We start from the raw sequence: 21,708 nt of genomic DNA, 5'->3' as shown, positions 1-21,708 counted from the left end.
TGGGGTCATTAATTGAACTCACAAAGTTGGAGGGTAGTTTTGAATTACTAAATGGAGCTATGTCATATACTGCTCAGTCAGAAGACTGATAACTCAAAAAGAAATAAAGAGACATTTGGGGGGGGGGGGGGGTTCCGGTTCCATGAGCCAGGCAACAACGCAGGAACAATATGTGGGGCTGGAAAGTTTTCTGTATTGGTGCATTTGGAAGGAACAAGCATCCATAGCGGAAGATAAAAACGCAAAAAAATACGTAAATTATGTAGAAATATGTGCAAAAAAAAAAAAAAAATTCGAAAAATATGTGAGAAAATCCACAAAATGAAAGGAACGGATAAGGTGTGGGGAAACAAGATGAAACCTGAGGGAGTAGAGCCAATAGTGTAAGGTGAAAATGACCCAAAATCAAAGTGAAAATACAATGCGATCAAAGATAAAAATAAATAAAGAAACAATAAATTAGGATACATGTCAGTGCACAGATATATACAAAGAATGGGGACAACAGATGCAATGGGATTATATTCTATACAGCCTAGTCACCTGTGGCCAGCGCATCTGTAGTAACAAGTCGCTCTCCAAATATACCAAGTGTCTCACTGAGGCCTTCATAGACCGAAAATTCTCTCCCAAGCCTGTAGAGAAACAGACTTCCTGTGCTTTATCTTTCTTGCCACACACCATCTCCCAAAGTCCCATCATCTGGCCACTAAGGACCAGTCCCCTTGTGAGTCAGTGCCACCCAGGTCTGGAGCAACTCAATCACATTCTCTGTCTGGATTTTGACTACCTCTCGTTGCGCTCTGGAATGAGGGATTCCACACCCACTGTACTTTCCACAGCGCCCCTCCCCCACCCCTCCCCCGCCCGCCGCCAGTGGTATTCCACTGCCCATCGAACTTACACAATATCTTTGTCCATCCCTCTACCATATCGGTGCCCCCAGCCCCTTGTCTCATGACTCATATCCCTGTAACAGACCTAGATGCAAGACCTGTCCCATATGTTCTCCCAGTACCATCTACTCTACTGCAGTCCAGTCACAAGCATCAGCCACCCCATCAAAGGCAGGACTACCTGTGAAAGCAGTCACATGAGCTACATGAACTGTTGTGTTCTACATTGGCATGACAACCAACAAACTGACTGTCACCAACAAACTGTAGCCAAGAGATAGCTGGACCACACAGTTGCTAAGCATGCATCTCACGCAATGTTCTTCACTTCAATGACTGCTTCACAGCCTGTGCCATCTGTATCCTTCCCCCCTTTCTGGATTGAGCAGGTGGGGCATCTACCCCGTAACCCTCCTGGCCTCCTACTACTATGCCAACCTTTTCATGGGTCACTTGGAGGGGGGCTTCCCTGAGATCCATGTCTTCAGTCCCTAGTTTAGATACATTGATGACCTCCTCTTCAACTCCATAAAGTGCACATATACCTGGCAAAATTGATGTGCATAACATTTCCAGGTACACTTCTCCAGTGCTAGTTGCATCAAAGAAAAAGGCTCCTACTAAGCCCCTAGGTGATAGTCCACACCACACTGAATCCCTGATGGATTGACTGCTTTATCCACATAAACACGTGGATTTTCTGGTGCCCAGTGCACACTGTTATGCCGATTCACAGTTCCATTAAGTTTAATTTGTGCCTCTTCACTCCACACTACCTTCGTCACAAACTGTTCATCATCAGTTACCATTTGCTGATACCATTCCCAAAATTGCACTTGGCGATTAGGCTCATCATCATTAATTGCGTGCAGTAATCATGGAATATAAACTTTCCACTTTGAAGCTTTCAGAATTTTTCGCACACTTGTACTGCTAATCCCCACTTCACGTGCCCATTGCGTAGCAGACTTCTGTGGAGAATTAACAAACATTTCCAACATGAGAGTCGACAAAGCAGGATTTGTAACTGTACGCTGTCTTTCTGATCTTCCTTTGTGAATATCACAAATCGTTCCATGAAATTCAAACTTGTCAATGATGCGTTTAATTGTTAGGCTAGTTGGCGTGTCTATTTCAAACTCCCGCCTCCATTGACATTGCACTTCAACAGCATTATCAAACTTGAAAAACCACTTCACAATACATTTTCGTTGCTCAAATGTCAAGCGTGCTCCAGCCATTTTGTTTTCTCAATACCGAGATGAAAGTACTAACACCTGTTGAGCCAAAGACCATACTACAACACACTCGTAACTCAAACAGAATGACAACATCGATATCTCAATAGAGTGTATATATTTTTTCTGGCGGACTTCCAGGTGACAGCTATTTTCAGCAATGCACTTCTACAGCTGCTCTTGGAAGCTGGCTTCCACTCTCTCCAACTTTTTCAAAGGGTTCCATACGAATTGCTTTCTTCAGTTCTCCAAACGTACATGATTTATGCTCATAGACACATGACTTGAGATAACCACACAAAGAGAGTCAGACATGGACTGGTCTGGGAACAAGGAGGCCAACTAATGTCGCCAAACCAGAAAAATCACACCACCACAAAAAACAGTACGAATAGCTTTCATTGACATTCTTGCTGTGTGAGCTGTCACCCTGTCCTGCTGAAACCAAACTCACCAGATAGGAATATGTTTTCTTCTTAGCTCAGATAGGAAGAATTCAGTGATCATCTGTTGATAATGTTCTGATGTCGCATTTACAGTGTTCCTGTTGCCATCTTGGAGAAAGTATGGGCGAATAACATCTGTACTGGCTGCAACACTATAAAAAGTCACCTTGGGGCTATGTAATGATCTCTCATGCATTAGTTTTGGATTTTCAATGGCCCAACAACAACAGTTCTGCTGATTTATCGTGTTGTTCAAATGAAAATGAGCTTCACCACTAATAAACAAAATAATGTTGTCATTTTGCTAAATCATGTCCTCTATTTCTCAAGCAAAATTTAGCCACTGTACATAATCTCTGGGGTTCAATTTTTGCACCATGGACATTTTGTAGGGAGGAAATACTTGATCAATATGCAAAATACACCTTACTGAATGATTACTGAGGTGCAGTTCAGAAGAATGTCTCATAACAGATTGGACAGGACTAGAGTATGGCTTGCCCAACTCTTTCAACATTTTCTGCATTGCTACTGAGTGAGGAGCCCCTGGCAGTTTTCTATTCATGAGAGTTCCTCGTAAACTAAATGCTTCAGGCCAACGTAAAATGGTGTTACGAGTGGGAACACTTGCAAGATTAAAATGATGATGAAACTCATGCTGAACTGCAATGATAGGCTCATTATTATGCACAGAATTATTGTAACAAAACACACAATGTTGCGTAGTCCATGGCTCCATGACCACGACCAAACAAAATGGCAGGAGCTACCAAACCCATGACCACATCAGTCTCACAACTGCTACTATCTGAGCCAGAATACTATCTATTCTAAAAAATGTCCTTTCTGCCTCACCCTGTATACACCTGGAGTTCCTAATTGCACTCTTGCCCTGCAATAAAGCAGTTGTCCTGTTTTAAATTCTATTTTACCTTTGATTTTTTTTTCGCTTCACTTCTGACCCTACTATAAGTAACTTGTTATTATTAATCTTCCAGTTCCAGTGCTTTATTTTTAACTCCTGACGTTTCCTAATTTGTTACCGAAATAAAATAACAGTAGCAGCATTTTGGTTTCTAAGGTCTGGCTTATTGTTTTGGTCCTACTTAGCCAATCATCATCATGTGGCAAGATGAGGGTGCAGAAGTACCAGGGCTTGTTTCTTGGCATGATTACATTGGCTTAGGGCTCTCAGCCCACTAATTCCAATATTATTTCATGCAGGCCAAAATACTTATAAGGCAGACCCCTTACATGATGGCAGGACTTGCAGCAATCGAATCCATGGTACACTAGCCTGCCAAAGACAAAATAGTTTTCCAATACTCGTAAATAGTGCTACAATCGCAGCAGAGCTATGGTCTCGGCAGTCTCAATTACTTGCAGTGTGAGTGTGAGTATGTGCTGAATAGTAATGCCTCCAAATTGTGTGTGTGTGTGTAGCTTATGGGTGCTCAACGGCAAGGTTATCAGCAAAATGTAAACATGAATAATAAAAATAAATTTTAATAACATCTGTTTCATTTGACAAGCTTTAAGAGTTTTCACATAAATTCAGAGGCATTACATTTCAGCATGCCCTTGTATCTCATGATGTATCCTTGTGTTGTCATCCCCATCTTTCTTGCATCCTTCCTTTATCTTTCTGTGAATTACATTTTTACTTCCTTTCTTGCAGGTAATGACGTCTTTCACTGTTCATTTGCTAGAGCTGATGTGCTACATGTCGGCTAGTAAGCTTTATGTAAGCATCTTTCAACTGTGCCTGTATGCAACTTGATGTGTCTTCTTTAAGGTAAGTGGCAATCTGTTTTTTCCTACATTGTTGATATTCTACCTGGAGTTTCCTTTGTTTGTTCTGTTGTCAGATTTTTTTAGCAGCAAAAGTGCAGAAGAAAAGGAAACTGTTGGAAAAAATTATAGAGAATCATTGAAAGACTTTATTGCTACGTGGAAAGAAGCTTGATTTTAAATACATTTGGATTAAACTATTAAAATATCAAGCATCTTGGTAAAACCATGGAATGAGTTATTATTCTGTACATTACACTGATATACCTTAAGTCTAAAATAAAAGGGCTAAAACCAAAATTTGTAGTGATTTTAAGTAAACATCCTGTCCCTGAGTTTTTAAATGCTTTTTAACCCTTTAACTGCTATGGCGTGCCCTCTACATTCTGTGATGAGCAGGCTTTTGTCATGGATGTACTGTGCACCAGTGCACCAAATGCTGGTGCCTGTGCTGAGAGACATCATTCCAGCCACTATGAAATACTCATAATCTGATTTTTCAAAAACTACTGGATGAAAAAAATTGATTTTTGTATGCCTTACAGTCTGATATATTCACTTGAAAAAGAACTGCATTTCTTGTGTTTCCATTACACTTACTGCACTGCTTCAAATTAAATAAAACTCTGCACAAAATTTAAAAGAGTTTGCCGAGATGAAACGCACTGTGTAAACTTTGTATATGGTTGCTTTTATCTCATACAATGCAGTGAATGAAATGTAGGAAAGATATCAAAATTTCATTTAAAACTGCAATCACAACGGTATGTCATTTCATTCTCAAGTTACTTGATTTTATACGCAAAGGATTGCTACGCCTGATGCACCTAGTCATGAATCATGTAGCCATAACAATTGTAATACCGCAAATGATTCATGATATCAAAATGAAGTTTTTTGCAAGTGATAGCAAATGAGGCAAATATGTTGTATGACAAATACTCAAAACTTTTGTAATCACTGAGATATGGAAGAAAGTTGTCCACAGTGAGAGGTTTGTGGCTCAGGACGCATGCAGACATCCATAGCACTGTAGATAAAACCTAAGTGTTGCACATACACAGCACCTGTGTAACAGCACTGCAGAACATGTATACACGCCGACAGCAGTGAGAGGGTGAAGCAACAAATGGAATATGAATACAGTCTTCTAATGACACAGTTACTAAAAAAACTTATTACATTATAAGACAAGATAAACAGTTGTCAAAGCTGTGTATCACACACACACACACACACACACACACACACACACACAGTAAATTACCAGTTACCTTGAGAATAAAAATATGGTACATGACAATATTGTAGCTCAGTCATAACTTCATTTTCTATATATCTGCATACCATTAAATGAAGTAGAGTACAAACTTAGAAAAGTGTACATCATTATAAAGCAGTAAAAAAGCTCTTCACATATCAGAATGCACCAGTGATCAAATTGTTGGTAACACTTGATATTTTCAGATTACATGAGTGGCAGAGGCTCTTACACAGATGCACTCTATTTTACACTGACTTTGAGGAGATTATCTATTCATAACATTTTATGTCTTAATAAAATTTGCTAGTTATTTGTGCTGCACTTTTAATTTCCATACTCGGCACAGTTTCTGTCAGCATCTGTGATGACTCTTAGCATTGCATACAACATAAACACAACTTAGATAAAGTGTTAGATATTTTATGCACTTCTGGCAACTATTATGATGATAAAATTTGTAGGGTGATACAATAAATGAAAATAACAAAAGTCAACCGCTCTCTCACTTATAGAAAATTGGTGAGTGGCATACAACCTGTCTACCATTTGAAAAAACTGGGTAGATCTTAGCTGGTCACTCAAGACTGACATTAACCAAAATAAAGCTTTCTCAAGAAATTTTTGCTTCAAGCAAAGTTGATATCAAATACACTGTTATCATGGATTAGACTGCTCTTAATGTTTTCCACAATGCATCTCTCTTGAAGGTTGCCATCCATTTTTGTATGTTTTGCGGCTTATAATGTGTCTGTAATTATACTTTGTTTGCAACACTAGACAGACAGTCAAATTCAAGATGACGTAAAAATTGCCCATCTATTTATTTGATTTTTAACTGAGGTCAACAACAGTATGATGATGAAGTCAGAATGAAACATTTCCAATTAATTCCTTTTAAAACACAATAATCTGTATATTGGATAGTTTGACATAGCCAAGACACTTTTATCTATGGCTATCAATGAATAGTAAACATACATTAGAATTTGGAAATGTGCTATGTTGAGAGGATTACATGAACACTAATCTGCCCATTAACTTCTCTAATATTTTTTAATCATCATGGTTTCAGCACATCAAACAACAAGTAAATATTCTGCTGACAACAAATATATGTCACTGAAATACTTTAAAAACATAGATCACTAGCAAAGAAATGACTGAATATAGTATTATTCTACTTCTGAATAGAAAGTCAACAGCAGAAGACTGTAGATGGAAATTGGTGTTTTCCTTCATTGATTTTTTTCTTCAACTGAAGACATTAGATGATTGGGTCTAGTTCCGAATGTGATTACATCTTCAGCAAAGTCATTATCAACTAATACAATTTAATTCATACTTTGTTTGAATCAGCTATCTTTGTATTCAACTGAATTTTGCTTATAATACACACCTTGCTGGATTTCTTAGACTGTGATGGACATCCTATTCAATTTAAGACCCTTATATTTTTCCCCCGTCCTCACAACAGAAGCCCTCTCATTCTGGCGTCTGAGTAACCTGCCCTTTCTCTTTGTCATCCCCAACATTTCCTTCTCTACGACCCAAGGAAGAAACTTTTGGTTCTAAAAGGTTGTGTAGGGTACACATGTGTCATTAATTAAATTTCCGCTCCTGAAGATATTTACTGGCCAGAAAATACACCTCAGTTTTAGTATTTGTACAACTTTTGGGGTGTATGGTCACCTGGGAAACACTGGCAATATTTTCAAGTAGACCAGAATAACATACAGCTGAAGCATTTGACCCCAAATTGTTAGGTAAATATTTTTATTACAAAAATCTAAATTTTGATTGAATTTACAGCCTTAACAGTTTAAATGTCACATTTTAAATTAGCATTTCTTAGTCATAAAAAAACGTTTTGACATTTGCAACTAAAAGGCACAAATGAAAAAGAGATTCATACATTTGGCAAGATGTTGGCAGAGTAATTAAACAGAAGAAAAACAAGGAACTATTAAAGTAATCATAATTCTAGAGTAGCTAGAATGTAACATTTTATTCAAACCTTTTCTAAGTTGACTGTATGCCATTACGAAGTGGATATTACTGTGTCGTGGTACACAGGCCTTAGCAGATCTCCAGAAATGAATTGTAGTAAGCAGTTGTGGTGTAAATGGCTAAACAGATGAGCTGTCACTGGTTCTGTACGTAGATATTTTGTCGCTCCTTTTTTATAATGTACAGGAACATGGCAAAAAGAGCTCATCATTGAGTTCATGTAACAAATAATGAGTTGTTCGGTCAGAATTACATGGGTGTAAAGTCTGAGACGAAGCTTATGAAGCTATTAATGGGACAGTATGAGTTCACATAGGAAACAAAAACCTTAATCTCAGGCAAAGAGGCACAGGACAGTATGTACTACATAATGTCACAGTAGGTAATAATAATAATGACCAGCACTCTAAAATTTCAAACTCCCTTAACTGACATGGTGGAAGTCAGGTTCCATTTATTACAGGTAAAGATAAATTTAGCAGTACCTGTAAGATTTTTGTAAGAGATTACTGAAATACAGACAATTATAGCAGGAGATCAAAATGAACCCCAATGCAACCAGAAAAAATTTCTCTTTTATATTGTTTGGCATCCATGTGCAGCTTTGCAGTTATTCCACTTAACTTATTTTTCAGTTATCTCAAAATTGAATCTTTCAAGATTTTAACCATGGCTGCAACAGCAACTGTTGAAATTCTTCATGATAAAGGATGACACGCGAAGTAATGGTGCTAAACTGTTCGCTTTGACCCTGTGCCCATAGTCATGTTGTACAAATGGAGAAGATGTCTCAATTATTGACGACACCTTTGGCACAATTGTTTTATTAATCTCCATTGCATGATGTAATTTTAGATTTTTTACTTCTGATGAAGGTATATTTATATGTACCGAAACCTTGGTCAAGAATTTTAATAAATTTTTATCCTGCAACTGTTTTTGGCTGTCATCCTTTATCGTGAAAAACAGCATCTATTAGTAGTTCACGCAAATTTTTGCTCCCTAATGATACACATGGGTACCCATTTCACAGTGCTTACCACATCCTAATACATTCCTATGGAGTTCATAACTTATATTGATTCAATTATTCACAACCCTACACATTACCTGGAAGAATATAAATATAGGTGACATGCAGAACAACCAGTCTACAAACACTTTTGGTAAATTTCTGATTAGTTGTCATACAGGCAAAAAGATTACCAGTTACAGAAAATATTGTATTACTGCATTTTAATAAGTGGAACATAATTTTCAATAAAAGTTTATAAAAGTGTCTTTATGTATAACTTTCTGTACAATAACATTTTCACTGAAATATATATGCACTATGATGCCTATGACAAGACTGTTTTCCTTTAATTAAATGCATATCAAACTAACATTAATTTCAGGTACCAGAGAAAGCTTAAAGTGCAGGCACAAAGCATACATCACATAAAACGACAAAGTATTTTGGCAGTAGGATCTGCTTCTTTTCATAAATCACATTATAAATGCAAATTTGGAATCACTTTCATTGAACTGAAACTTTTACACTACATTATTTTTTGTTATAAATAATATAAATTGTGATGTATTTATATCAATAATTAAAGGATTAGCAAAAAATTATAAAATGTCTAAAAACATCTGTAACATTTAAATATACAAATGAAAGCTAGACTATCCCTTCATTATCATTTACTGAGTAGAATATAAAAATCATATTACAAACAACACATCATAAAATTGTTCATCCATTATTCAACAATAAAAATTTAAGTACCAACATTCAGTACCACAACACACATTTACAATGTACACTATGGAAAGCTTAAACTTCACATTGCCTCAACTACTTATCAAAATTGACAGAATTCAATTCCATCATAAACAAAATAAAAAGGACTCTTTACTGACCAACTGACAACTTGAAAAGCAATACCAAATTGCTTTTTCATGTAAAAACCTAGCTGCTACATTTTTTTCATAAACTTTCGCTATTTCAGTAGCAAAATATATTTCAGATCTGTTCCTCTTATTGCAATGAAGATATGAAATTCTGAAATATGTTAATAAATATAAATATATTGGCAATAATAGATATGTGACCACAAAATTTTTACTGCCTCTTATCTTTAGAATACAACTTTATATACAAAATAGCCTTGAGGATATAGATCTTTGTTGAAAACTTTCACATTCTACAACATTAGAAGCAGTTTCATACATTTACATAACATTATTAGTAATCTGAAGTAAATATGAAATCGAATGTGATTATTACTTCCTCAGAGTAAAACATACCAAAAGGAACTTATAAAAAAAATTCACAGTGCTGGCTTCTCTTGACATAAGCCACTTATATTTTTTAATAAATTAACTGCTTAAAGCCTGTAAAGTTACAACAGTGGTTTTTTTATGCACTTTACCTTATTAAGAAAATAATAAATAACTTGCAACTCAAACAACAAGATTGTTCCATTGGCCTTCACGATGTCTAACTCCATTTTCACCAGATCCCCCTTTTCTCTCAGCTTCCAAGAATTCCCCGGAACTGACTTGACTCAAGCGAGCACGAGCTCTCATTGCCTCCTGTTTAATGATGATTTCATTTGTCAAATATGCTTCACGTCTTATTTCATCCCGCAGTTTCCGAGACATGTCAGGTATACACCACTCCACTGCAGCCATCACAACTCCCACAACATTCTGAAAGTGAAATTTTCAGTGAGGATTTTTTAAGACAAACATTTCTTGAGCTACACATAATCTGTAATTACACTTAGAATTAAATCAAAATACTGCCTCGAAGGTGCATAACATGGAGATTTAATGATTTAAGTCTGGTGAGAGAACAAAAACTACTGTATAAGCTGCAACATTTTCTTAAATTTTGCATTTACACAATCCTTGGAATTTCATGCATTTCAGCACTGACTAATGCTTTTATTATATGCTAATATGTCCACAAAAACATTTAACAGCAATTTCCTTCTGCGAAAAATAATAATTTTCATTGAACATAGACCACCAGTATCACAATCAATAAAATTCTCCTACATGTGTGACCTTATTATGAAGTAAATAAAACTAACAATGTTTTGACTACTGTTGCGTGCAGCTTTCATCAGGTAACAAAATTCACCAAACACCAAGTTGCATGAAAGTGTGAATTGAAATGTATGGTACCTTATGTAACATTTAAAGCTATTAGATCATTATTTCAGTCACATTACATGTCTGAACAACAGAATACAAAGGGATTCTCACTTTCATATTGCTAACTTCCTTACAGTTATGTACAAGAATCCACTTAAAATGTGATACATATGCAGAAGGTAACACACTTGATAAATTACATGTTTCTTACAAATACAAGTAGCAGTTATTACTACAAAATAATATTCAATAATTTTTACTAAGCACTTCAGCAAGTCCAAAACTTGATATTTAAAAATTATAAATTACCTGAAAAACAACTATAAATGCCAGTCTTGCTGCCAGAACATGCCAGTAAATGGGTGGCCGCTTATATGGACGAGGGTCCCAAGGAGGATTGCGATATTCTAAGTACCTAGAAAGAGTTACACACATAAGAAATCACATACAACTCTATAGCCCAGTGTAAAATATTTTAGCACACTTACCTGCACATTGTGACATTTTCTGGATGGCGGGGCGCATAGTGTGATGGAAAATCTGATGTATTGAAATATGCTAGCGAATGATTCAGGAAACCCTCATCTGTATGGTTTGGGTTGACCACTGACATATACACTAGACGTGGAATGAAATTTGAGGAAAATGCAATAATAAATGCCTGAAAAAAGAAGGTGACAATGAAGCAATGAATGTTGTCTCATAATACCATTTTTTTCCCTATAACTTACACTTTTGGATAAACTACTTACATTTGTCACAACAGCTAGTCTTCCAATTATATCAAGTATGCGAAACCATACTCCTATATCTTTAACTCTGTGAGGCACAGGACGCCTATAAAATTTCAGGAACTTCTTTGCATCCAGTCTCATTTCAAGCACATTATTGAGAAGCGCAAAGAATGGAGCCAGTGGAAAGGCCGCGACAAAAATTGTAACAAATCCATACTGTAAAACTAGGAAAATTCAAATTACATTAACCTTGCACTTTTAATTAATAAAATAGAAACAAACATAGCTCACAATGTTCTTTAAATATGTACTTACCCATTTCCAGATATTCTGGAAAAAGTCCTCTTGGACCCCAGTCCAAAAGCCTATAATCTTGGGCCCAGCGAGTGCTGCTCACAGCTTTTGCATCATCTTCTTTTCCAAGTCCAGTTAGCAGTTTGAAAGTGTTGTACCATTTCTGTAGCAGCCTACACATAAAATGATAAACTACAAGATAAGGATGGGAGAATTTTTAAATCAAAATAACAGACTAAATTAACGAGATTGTAGTTGGCGAACCAATGTACATACCACATTTTTCATTAATCTATTATTCAGGTTGCACTTTTCAATCCACTGATTACAACAGTACAGTTAGTTTCACTGGAAATCGTGTTAATGAATAGTATCTAATAATTTGAAATTGTTACTACAGCATGCAATTGTAAAAGTAGTATCAGCTAATTAGCAGATTTGAGAGTAATGGCACCACTCATTAGAAACCCAGCATTTCATTGTTTTCAGTGAAGTCTTTCAGTGTCCTGAAAACTAATGAATCTATCTGTAGCTAAGTTCAAACATACAAAATTACTTTTCCCGTTTGAGCCAGTATGCCTTTATGTTCCAGGATTTGAGTTTATAATTTTGTTGCCCTAAATTTTTCTGAACCAGATACCATCCTTCATTATTCAATTAAGCCCTCAAATTAAAGAACTGACTAAATTATTATAATTTCCAATATAGCAACTTTACTCAAACAGGTAATCGACCACAGGGGCATACAGTGCACTAATCAAACAGTACTGAGAATGTTCATAATTTGCCAGTTAACTATCTTTTAGCTAAACCAAATCATTACTGGAACTAACAGATCATTTACATTATTTAAGTCTCACCCTGAAGTTTTACAGGCTATAATATAATACTCAAGATTACATTATGACAATCTATAAGTACTGGTCCCCTCCCAAAAATCTTCAGTATGCAACTGACACTCAACATATTAAGATCTATGCATAACAAGTCCACACCTCAGAGCTGAGAGCATATGAGTAACATCTCCGTGAAACCTCACAGCTAATATCTGACAAGATAAGATCCATGTACAATGTTCCTATGTCAGCCTTACACTCAATTAATGTCTATTGATAGTCTGCAAACTGCTATCATCAAACTACCATCTTGATGAAAGTGCAGTTACAATTATAATCACACTGATCACATTAACAGTTTTGGGGGTAATTACATTAATGAAAATAAGTGACACCGTGGGTACAGTTATGTTTATAACTAGCTGCATATACTTAGTGTTTCACGAAATTTTGTACTGTTAATGACAGGACATGTTAGGGCAATAGATAACAAAGTGTTGTATTAATTATAATAAACTGAGATTTGAAATATGATTTCATTAACTGTCACTAAATAGTGAACTTCTGCTAGTGGACTATTACGGCCACATGTTGAAAGGGAATTCAGTGAACTGTAAAGTAATGTTACATACATGTGTACCAGGGGGCCTCACAAGCTGGGGCTGTGTGGGAGAGGCGGCATGGGGAGAGAGAGAGAGAGAGAGAGAGAGAGAGAGAGAGAGAGAGTGTGTGTGTGTGTGTGTGTGTGTGTGTGTGTGTGTGTGTGTGTGTGTGTGTGTGTGTGTGTGTGTGTGCGCGCGCGCGCTCGCGCGTGTGGGGAGGGGGGGGGGGTTTGCCCCTAGTGAGAATGAATTTACTTAATGAATATGAAAAAGCAGCTGTAACCATAGTGTACCGATTTTTAAGACTTAAAATTATCACTAAAAGTCATGAAAATGACATAAAAATCACATATTATTATATACATATTATATAATTATATATAATACAGGGGTTGGGCACCTATCCTTGGGACACTGCCTTATCGTAGACACTTTCAGTGCCGGGCGGGAGACTTTGCATGCTTTCATGAGGTCGAGAGACGTACTGGTGGTAGTGTAGCTACTGGCACGGTCACCCAAGCCAGAGTGGTCTCGATTGAGGAGCCAGACAAGTGTGTCCCACACCATAGAGTAGGGGGGCTCTATAGGCTAGGTCATCAACCCCTCTAAGGGAGCTAACCCCGAAATGAAAGCCCGGTCTTCCAGGTTGGGGGTTGAGCACAGTGTTGCAAACAATCTATTATTGCAAATAATTCAATGAGGAATGCCGGACTGCCATGAAGAAGACAAACTGTGCTAGGAAACAGGAATATGGATTTACCAGTGCTTAAATTCGGAACATTGAAATTGCGTACACTGTTGCAAACAAGAGCAATGAATAGTGTCACAGAAGAGGTGCTAAGGCATGGAATGGGAGTTGCACTGCTGGAAATCAGGTGGAAGGTAAGAGCAGAGGAGAGATTTATAAGGAGAAATTCTCCCTGTACTATTCAGAAAAAGATGAAAGACAAGGGGAGTATGGAGTTGGGTTTATAGTCTCAAAGGATATGCATAGACCTGTTATTGGTTTCACACCACATAATAAAAGAATACGTACTCTGTGTATGAAAGGCAAATTTCACGATGTGACGTTTGTGAATGTATATGCAGCAACAGAAGAACCAGATGAAGATACTGTGGACAACATCTGTGATCAACTACAGGATGTTTGTGATGAAATACCCAGGTATAATTCCAAAATAGTTCTTGATGACTATAATGCAAAATTGGGAAAGGAAGAAGCATTCAGAAGTGTGTTTGGTAAGGAAAGTCTGCATGAGGAAAATAATAATAATAATAATAATAATAATAATAATAATAATAATAATAATAATGGTACGAGGGTTTCCCAGTTTGCTTCTGAAAACAAGTTGAAGACTGTAAGTACCTGTTTGCCTAGGAAAAATATCTACAAAGCGACATGGAAAACGCCAGGAACAAATGAAGCAAACCAAACAGACCATATCTTGATATCAAACAGGTGAGCATGTGATATGGAAAATGTGCGCACTTACCAAGGAGCTAATTCTGATTCTGACCATTACCTAGTAGGAGCCAAAATGAGACAGGAACTTGGTCTGGCTGCCAAAGGAAGTTGTGCCACAGTAAAGAAATGGAATATAGAACTGAAAGATAGATCTACTGTTCAGGAGCACCAGAACAGATTGAGACAGGAATTACAAATGAAAGATGGTGGAGATAATACAGACAAAGAATAGAATTCTATTAAAGATACCATTAGGACCAACAGTAGATGAAATACTGGGGAAAACAAGGAGACTCAGGAATGAAGACTAGTTATGATGATTAATGGTGACAGGCAGTGGAACAGAAAAAGGAAGCATGGCTGAAAAGCTTGCAAAGGAATACTAGGTCAAATCAGGCATTACAGGCAGCAAGGGTATGCAGTAGGAAAAAAGGAGAAGCCATGAAGAGAAAGATACAGGAGATGGGAGAGCGCTACCAAAGGAATGAAAGCAGAAAATTCTACAAGAAAATTAAAGAAGGAACTCAAGAATATAGATTGAAAATAACTTTTAAGGACAAAGAGGGAAATTTGCTGACAGATAAACAAGATGTTCTGGATAGATGGAGAGAATACTTCAAGGGGATTTTGGAGGGCAGTCCTACCAGGAATGAGCATCCACTCTGTTATACCACAGATCCAGACCAACATTAGAGGAAGTTCAGAAGATGGAGTATTGTCCACAAACTTATTAAGTTGCTATGGAATCAAGAAAGACTCCCAGAAGAATGGATCTTAGGTGTAATTCAACCAATACACAAGAAAGGAGACAAGACCTGCTGTTCAAATTACTGAGCAATTACCCTGCTGAATGTAACCTATAGGATCTTACCTACAATAGGTTAGCACCATACACAGAAGAGATTCTGGGGGAGTATCAGTGTGGATTTTGGCCTAATAGGTCAAGAACAGACCAGATATCTGTGATGAGGCAAATACAAGAAAAGGCATAGGAGTGTACCATTGAGCTTCATAACACCTATGTAGACTTCAAGCAGGTCTTTGATAGTCTTGATAAAGCACAAATGCTAAATGATTTGCTGCTGCTTGGTATACCATCGAAGTAGGTCTCACTTATGCAAGCAACATTGGCTGGTTCCAAGGCTGCTGTGCAAGTGGATGGAGAACTAATCAATTGGTTTAGCATTAGTGAAGAAGTCAGACAAGGGGACACACACTCCACAATGCTTTTTAATCTGACTCGAAGCAGCCATGTGGAAGCTTCAGATATCTGGTTACGAAGGCACAAAATTGATTCAGACATGCACATATCCTGATGATGTAGCAATTATTAGTAGAAGAAGGGTATCACTAGAGAGGATAATATGCAAGCCGAAAGAAGCCAGAGAAGCTAGAGGCATTTCTATGAATGAAACAAAGACTAAGTACACGCATTTCACCAGGAAGGAAAATAGTAACTTGGACAGACTAGCAGCAGATGGTTTCAATTTTGAACATGCACGAAACCTTTACTATCTGGGCTCTAATATTAACAGCACAAATTCCATGTCAACTGAAATACAACTGCGCATCCTAAGTGGTAATGCTTCCACACATTTAAGAAATTGTTGGCCTCTAGATTATTAAATAGGCAGATGAAGCTGCAAATATATAAGATCATGATCAGGCCAGTTGTAATCAACAGATGCGAAACATGGACGCTAACAAGTGTTGCGGAGCAGAAGCTCAGGATATCTGAACATAGAGTGCTGCGTCTAAGGGGCAGTTCAGGATATTAATGGTTTCTGGAGATCTAGGACAAGTACTGAGCTTGGCCATCTCATAGGAGGAGCTGACATTGTAAGAACTATAAAAAGTAGAATAATGTCTTCAGGATGGATACTGGAAGAACAACTAAAAAGATTTTTGAATGAAGGCCAACTGGAAGAAGACAGAGGAAGGCCACAAAAATGGTGGATAGATGATGTGGAAGAAGATACAAAATCTCTCAGAGTCTGAGGATGGCGGAGAACCATGCTGGAGAGGGCAGAATGGAGGAAACTTGTTGATGAAGTTAAAACTCACACAGGGTTGTAATGCTGTGAGAAGAAGACGGATTGGACAAAAATATTGAAACACTATGAGAAATGCAAGCTTGAATTTAAATGCAGATGCTAGCTAAGCCTGCAGCCTCACGAATGGAGTCTGTGCAATATCCTCAATAAGATGCAAGTGTCAACTATGATTGGAACACTATTCTGTATAATTGTGAGTGCATTATATTGGAGCTAAGTGAATTCAGATGTGGGCAAATTGGTGATGCAGTTATGGTGGTTGCCTCCATAATGAAGGTAGCCAAAGTTTTTGGTGTTTCAAGAGGAACCAAATCAAAGATTTATATTGTAAAGAGGGAAAGTGGAAAATCATCATCTGCTAAGTCACAATGTGTCAAGTGGTTGTGACAGACTGTCATTGAAGAGAACACAGATGAAAAATAAGAGAATGACAGCCGCAAAAGTCTCTGCAGAATGAAATGTTGCACTCTTAAACTCTCTCAGAACCAAACAACACAAAGGGAGCTACATAAGAAGAGAATTGCAATGTGAATTAGAATTCCCAAACCAATCATCAGTGATGTAGGTGCCTGTAACTGGAAAATGTGGTGCTGAAACCATAAGACATGAACTATGGAACAAACTAAGAAACTCATTCGGTCAGATGAGTCTCGTTGCACACCGTTTCCAATTTCTGGCCAAGTTTATGTGCCAAGAGTGAAATGTGCCAGGGATTTGATAATGATTTAGCAGCCATATTGTGGGATTCTATGGCCCCTGGGTTATTCTGCAAGGTCCCCGTATTGCCAAGGATTATGTGACCATTTTGGTAGATCAGGTCCATCCATTGGTAGAATGTTTGTTCCCCAATGGTGATGCTGTGTTTAAAGAGGACAGAGCTCCTATATTCAGAGCTTGCATAGTCAAGGACTAGTTTTGCGATCATGGTGCTGAATTGTTGCATCTCCCATGGCCACTGTAGTCACCAGATCACAATATTATTGACCCTTTCTGGTCTACTTTGGAAAGGAGGTTGCGTGATTGCTCTCCACCTCTATCATTTTTACCTGAACTTGCCACTATTTTGAATGATAAATGTACAAGATTCTCTTGAAAACAATACAGAATGTGTATTTATTGATAGCGAGAGGAGTGGAAGCTTTTTTGAATGCCAATATGTAGATTTGCTACGGCATATTATGCATGGTAATTTGTTGTGATTTTAGCGTTTCCATAGTTTGGTCCACCACCTGTATATATAAAGTGAGTAATGAAAAACTATATACGAGTTGGATCTAAAGTTTGAAGAAAGGATAATTAATGTAAAGTCACTATGGTTTTCTTTAAGAAGTCTAGTTCTTCAAAGATATATGACAATTGCTGTGTGACCAGCTCAGAGCTATTGGAGTGTACGGCACTCAGCATGCAGAGATTCTCAGAAATGAGGGCTTGATTGCTGTCATGCAACAGAGTTAAAAAATCTTTCAATGCCAGCTGAAACAACTGGAGAATCAATATGTCTGAGTGGGGTGAAAACAAAACTCCCTAGAAATTACACAATAGATTTCTGTCCAAATATTCATAGTGAAACAAAGAGTGGGGAGGGGCAAATGGGGTTTCAAAATTGACCAACTTGAGGTCTAAGTTTGCAGAAAAAGACAAATACCAATTGATATTTAAATACATTACATTCCATGCTTTCTAAATAATGCTTGAAAAAAAGGGAAGTCAAAATTTTTGTGAAATGATGTGTCTAAAAGTAAGAAATAACATGGAGTAGAGGAGCATTTGACATGCCACTGAATGATGCTCAAAATCACATGCAGCAAATGTGTTGCAAATTGAGAATTTTAAATCCACTGTTTAACTTAGACTCTTATAATATTAAAGAGAACAAGAGGATATTTTTTGGTTGATTGTGCAGACCATGTAGTCTGCTCTTGTGTGGCCTTGACATCTCTCTCATCTTGTATACCCAATGGCACATAAAAAGTTCCAACAGTTTTTCAGTCTCAAATATTTTTCAATGGAGAATCCCCAAATATTTGGAAAGAGACTGTGTGTGGCCAAGAAGTAATGTCTCTCTTATAAGTGATGTCAACACCATTGTTTTCGTTTACTAATTCTCCTGATAAAAAAGTGAATATAAAAAAATATAATTAAGCTAGAACCATAAATTAGTGAGCAGTTCCCTTCGAACATGGGAAGAGCTGACTGAAGTTCATAAGCAACTGGAAATTGCCCTGATTACTGTCAAACAATTGGCAGCTGTTGTGAATCAGTGTGTAGGAAGAGCTGCTGAGAGGCATGTACCTGTGATACCTGTACCAGAGGTACCTTAAGTACTATCCTATCCCGTGGATCCTGTCTCCTCTGCAGAAAGTACAGGATCTGTCATTACCCATCCACCTGACAGCAAGTGGCATGTCAATGGTAGATCTAGGCTTCCTGTATAGGGTGGACAGGGGTGAGGGAGCACTCAGGGTGTAGTACTGATCCCCCAGTCAACAAGTTTGAGGTGCTATCTTTCACTGAAACAGAAACTGATCCAGTGGGACTCACTTCACCTGTTTTGGGGAAACTTGTTTTATCCAGTCTCAGGAGGTGGCAAACGCAACAGGGTAGGGGACTATTAATTGTTGGCAGTTCAAATGTATGGCAAATTATGGTACCCCTTAGGGAAATGGCAACAAAGGACAGGAAAGGACACCAGTTTCACTCAGTATGTCTGCCTGGGGCCCTCATTAAACATGTTGAAGGGGCTATTCCAGCTGCGACTGAGGGAACAGGGTGCAATCAACAGGAGATTGTGGTGCACATTCAAACATATGATGCCTGTTATCTGGGCTCTGACGCCACTCTTGAGTCATTCCAGTGACTGGAAGAGAAGGTTGAGAAGAGCAACCTTGTACATGGAGTTTCAACAAAGTTCCCAATTTGCAGCTCTATCCCCAGCACTGAACATGGCCCTTTGGTTCTGAGGAGAGTGGAAGGTTCTGTGACATGCGGATTGTATGTAAGGCAATAGTATTTAAAAGCTGAAGAGCAGAAGATTTCACGGTCTACATAATCCTCCAGACAAATATCCTATATACTCTTCAAAATTCTAAGATTGTAAGTTAAATATTGAACTTTAAATTCTCATCAGCTGTACATTCTTTCAACCATCATTCAAAGGCATGTGAAATATTTCTCTAAGCTATTTGATTTCTTCTTTAGGCAAATCCTTTTAAACACGCTTGAATGTTCTCTTTCTCAATTTTTTTTTTATCGTTCAGTTTCAACAATTAACCTAGAAATTAGCACACTAATACTGATATTTCACAAATTAACATTACATTGGTACAATGTCGATAATTTGGTTTCAGGACTCATATCTGATACAAGTTGTTACCAATGTATGAATACATTCTTGAGCAACACTGCTGTGTTTTTCCTAGAGGAATGGGAAAATGTGAAATCTGGGATTTTAGAAATAGGTTTTACTACAATTATGCTGTTACCTTGTTTATGTTTATAATTTTGACCAGTTATTAAATTGTGCTATAGAAACTAATAGGAGAAAATGATGAGCACATAACATTGTCTTCATAATTTATAAATCAAACTTATGGGGGAAAGGTTTTGCCCCTACTGTTATGAAAACCTGTGAGTGCCCCTGACGAAAGAATAGACTGTGTGAAAAGCTACCATTGAGTGGTTTTTTATGACATCAAGAAGTAAGGGTGTGTTACTTGGATGTATAATGAAACTGTTTTGGATGAAAATTAGCTGGGCAGTTTTTGATAAATTTAGCAGTAGAATAACACATAAACAACTTCCAATTGATAGAAACTGATCATCTCTCCAATGAAAATATTTTATTTGAAAGAACGTAGAATCATGAAAAATTTAAAACAAGTGTGTTGTGTTCATCATTGAACATCACCAACGAAAGCTATTTCAGATTATGAGGCTTCAATTGTGCACATGCCATCGATGAATTTCAATCTATAACCCAGAAACTAAAGTTACCAGATCAAGAGTAAGTAGTGGAGTGAAACCATCTCCTACAATTTGAGGTTTTGTAATATTCTTTAAAAATAATCAGAAGCAAAATAAAACATTTATTGGACTTTAATTTCTAAGACAGCTTCATTTGCAGCTGATTGTAATATGGTACACTAAAGGGGGGGGGGGGGGGGGGGGGATAGTTTAAGGACATTCTCACAAATCAAAATATGAGAGTTATAACATCTCCCAATGTCTCCTGTATTAGCTGTGACTGCTGCCAGTTCATGAATAAGCTTCCAGCTAGTGGGAATATACTTTCCTCTATGTTACCGTTAGAAATATTAGCTTGTTTCACCTATTCACTACAGCAAATTAGTTTAAATACCCAATTACAGTGTAAGTTTGTAATTCTAAAACATAATCTAATGCCATGATTAATTGTAGATACAAAATAATATATTAAAGTACATATGATGTCAGATGTCAATATCATTTATGGCTTGAAAATGAAGTAATTAACTGGGAATAAGTTAACCGTTAATACTATTTGATGAACAAATCCTATTTACGATACTCTGCTGTCAATATGATACTCACGGTATGACCATTTCCAGTATGCTATTCATTGCTTGCTTTCCAATCATTATAATAGCTAGCTGTATACACAATTCCATAAGACAACCACCTGGACTGCACTGCAATTAAGAGATGTTTAAACTAAAAAAACAATAAAAACTACAACAAATCATAATCTGAAATGCATAAAAAAGATTGAATACAATATGTCATTCCAGTTTCATATTCTGTAGATTTGTTTTATTTTGTGTGGATGATACAAGGTTGTAATCTCAATTTCCCCCCACTAAACTCCTTATCATACCAACATGGCTGTTGCTGGTGATGATGGATCATGAGAGCTGGGAGAGGTGGTACCTTTCACTGATTAGGTATATGTCCTTAGA

The 21,708-nt window shown here is 37.2% G+C and overlaps 1 protein-coding gene across 3 annotated transcripts in view; it reads right to left on the bottom strand.

The window, feature by feature from the left end:
- Nucleotides 1–4,597: 4,597 nt before the first annotated feature.
- Nucleotides 4,598–21,708, bottom strand: part of LOC126195813 (anoctamin-1-like) — a 248,873-nt gene continuing 231,762 nt past the window's right edge. For all 3 annotated transcript variants that reach the window (XM_049934452.1, XM_049934453.1, XM_049934454.1), the window contains 6 exons: nucleotides 21,344–21,441; nucleotides 11,839–11,990; nucleotides 11,542–11,747; nucleotides 11,278–11,450; nucleotides 11,099–11,204; nucleotides 4,598–10,339 (listed from right to left, as the gene is read on the bottom strand). In XM_049934452.1, the coding sequence (XP_049790409.1) occupies nucleotides 10,091–10,339; nucleotides 11,099–11,204; nucleotides 11,278–11,450; nucleotides 11,542–11,747; nucleotides 11,839–11,990; nucleotides 21,344–21,441 (984 nt within the window). In that variant the 3' untranslated portion in view covers nucleotides 4,598–10,090. The remainder of the gene's footprint in view (nucleotides 10,340–11,098; nucleotides 11,205–11,277; nucleotides 11,451–11,541; nucleotides 11,748–11,838; nucleotides 11,991–21,343; nucleotides 21,442–21,708) is intronic.

This window comes from Schistocerca nitens, chromosome 7, assembly GCF_023898315.1.
Source record: "Schistocerca nitens isolate TAMUIC-IGC-003100 chromosome 7, iqSchNite1.1, whole genome shotgun sequence".
NCBI lineage: Eukaryota > Metazoa > Arthropoda > Insecta > Orthoptera > Acrididae > Schistocerca > Schistocerca nitens.
Note: the sequence above shows the minus strand (reverse complement) of the source record. Positions and strands in the feature narration are given on the sequence as shown.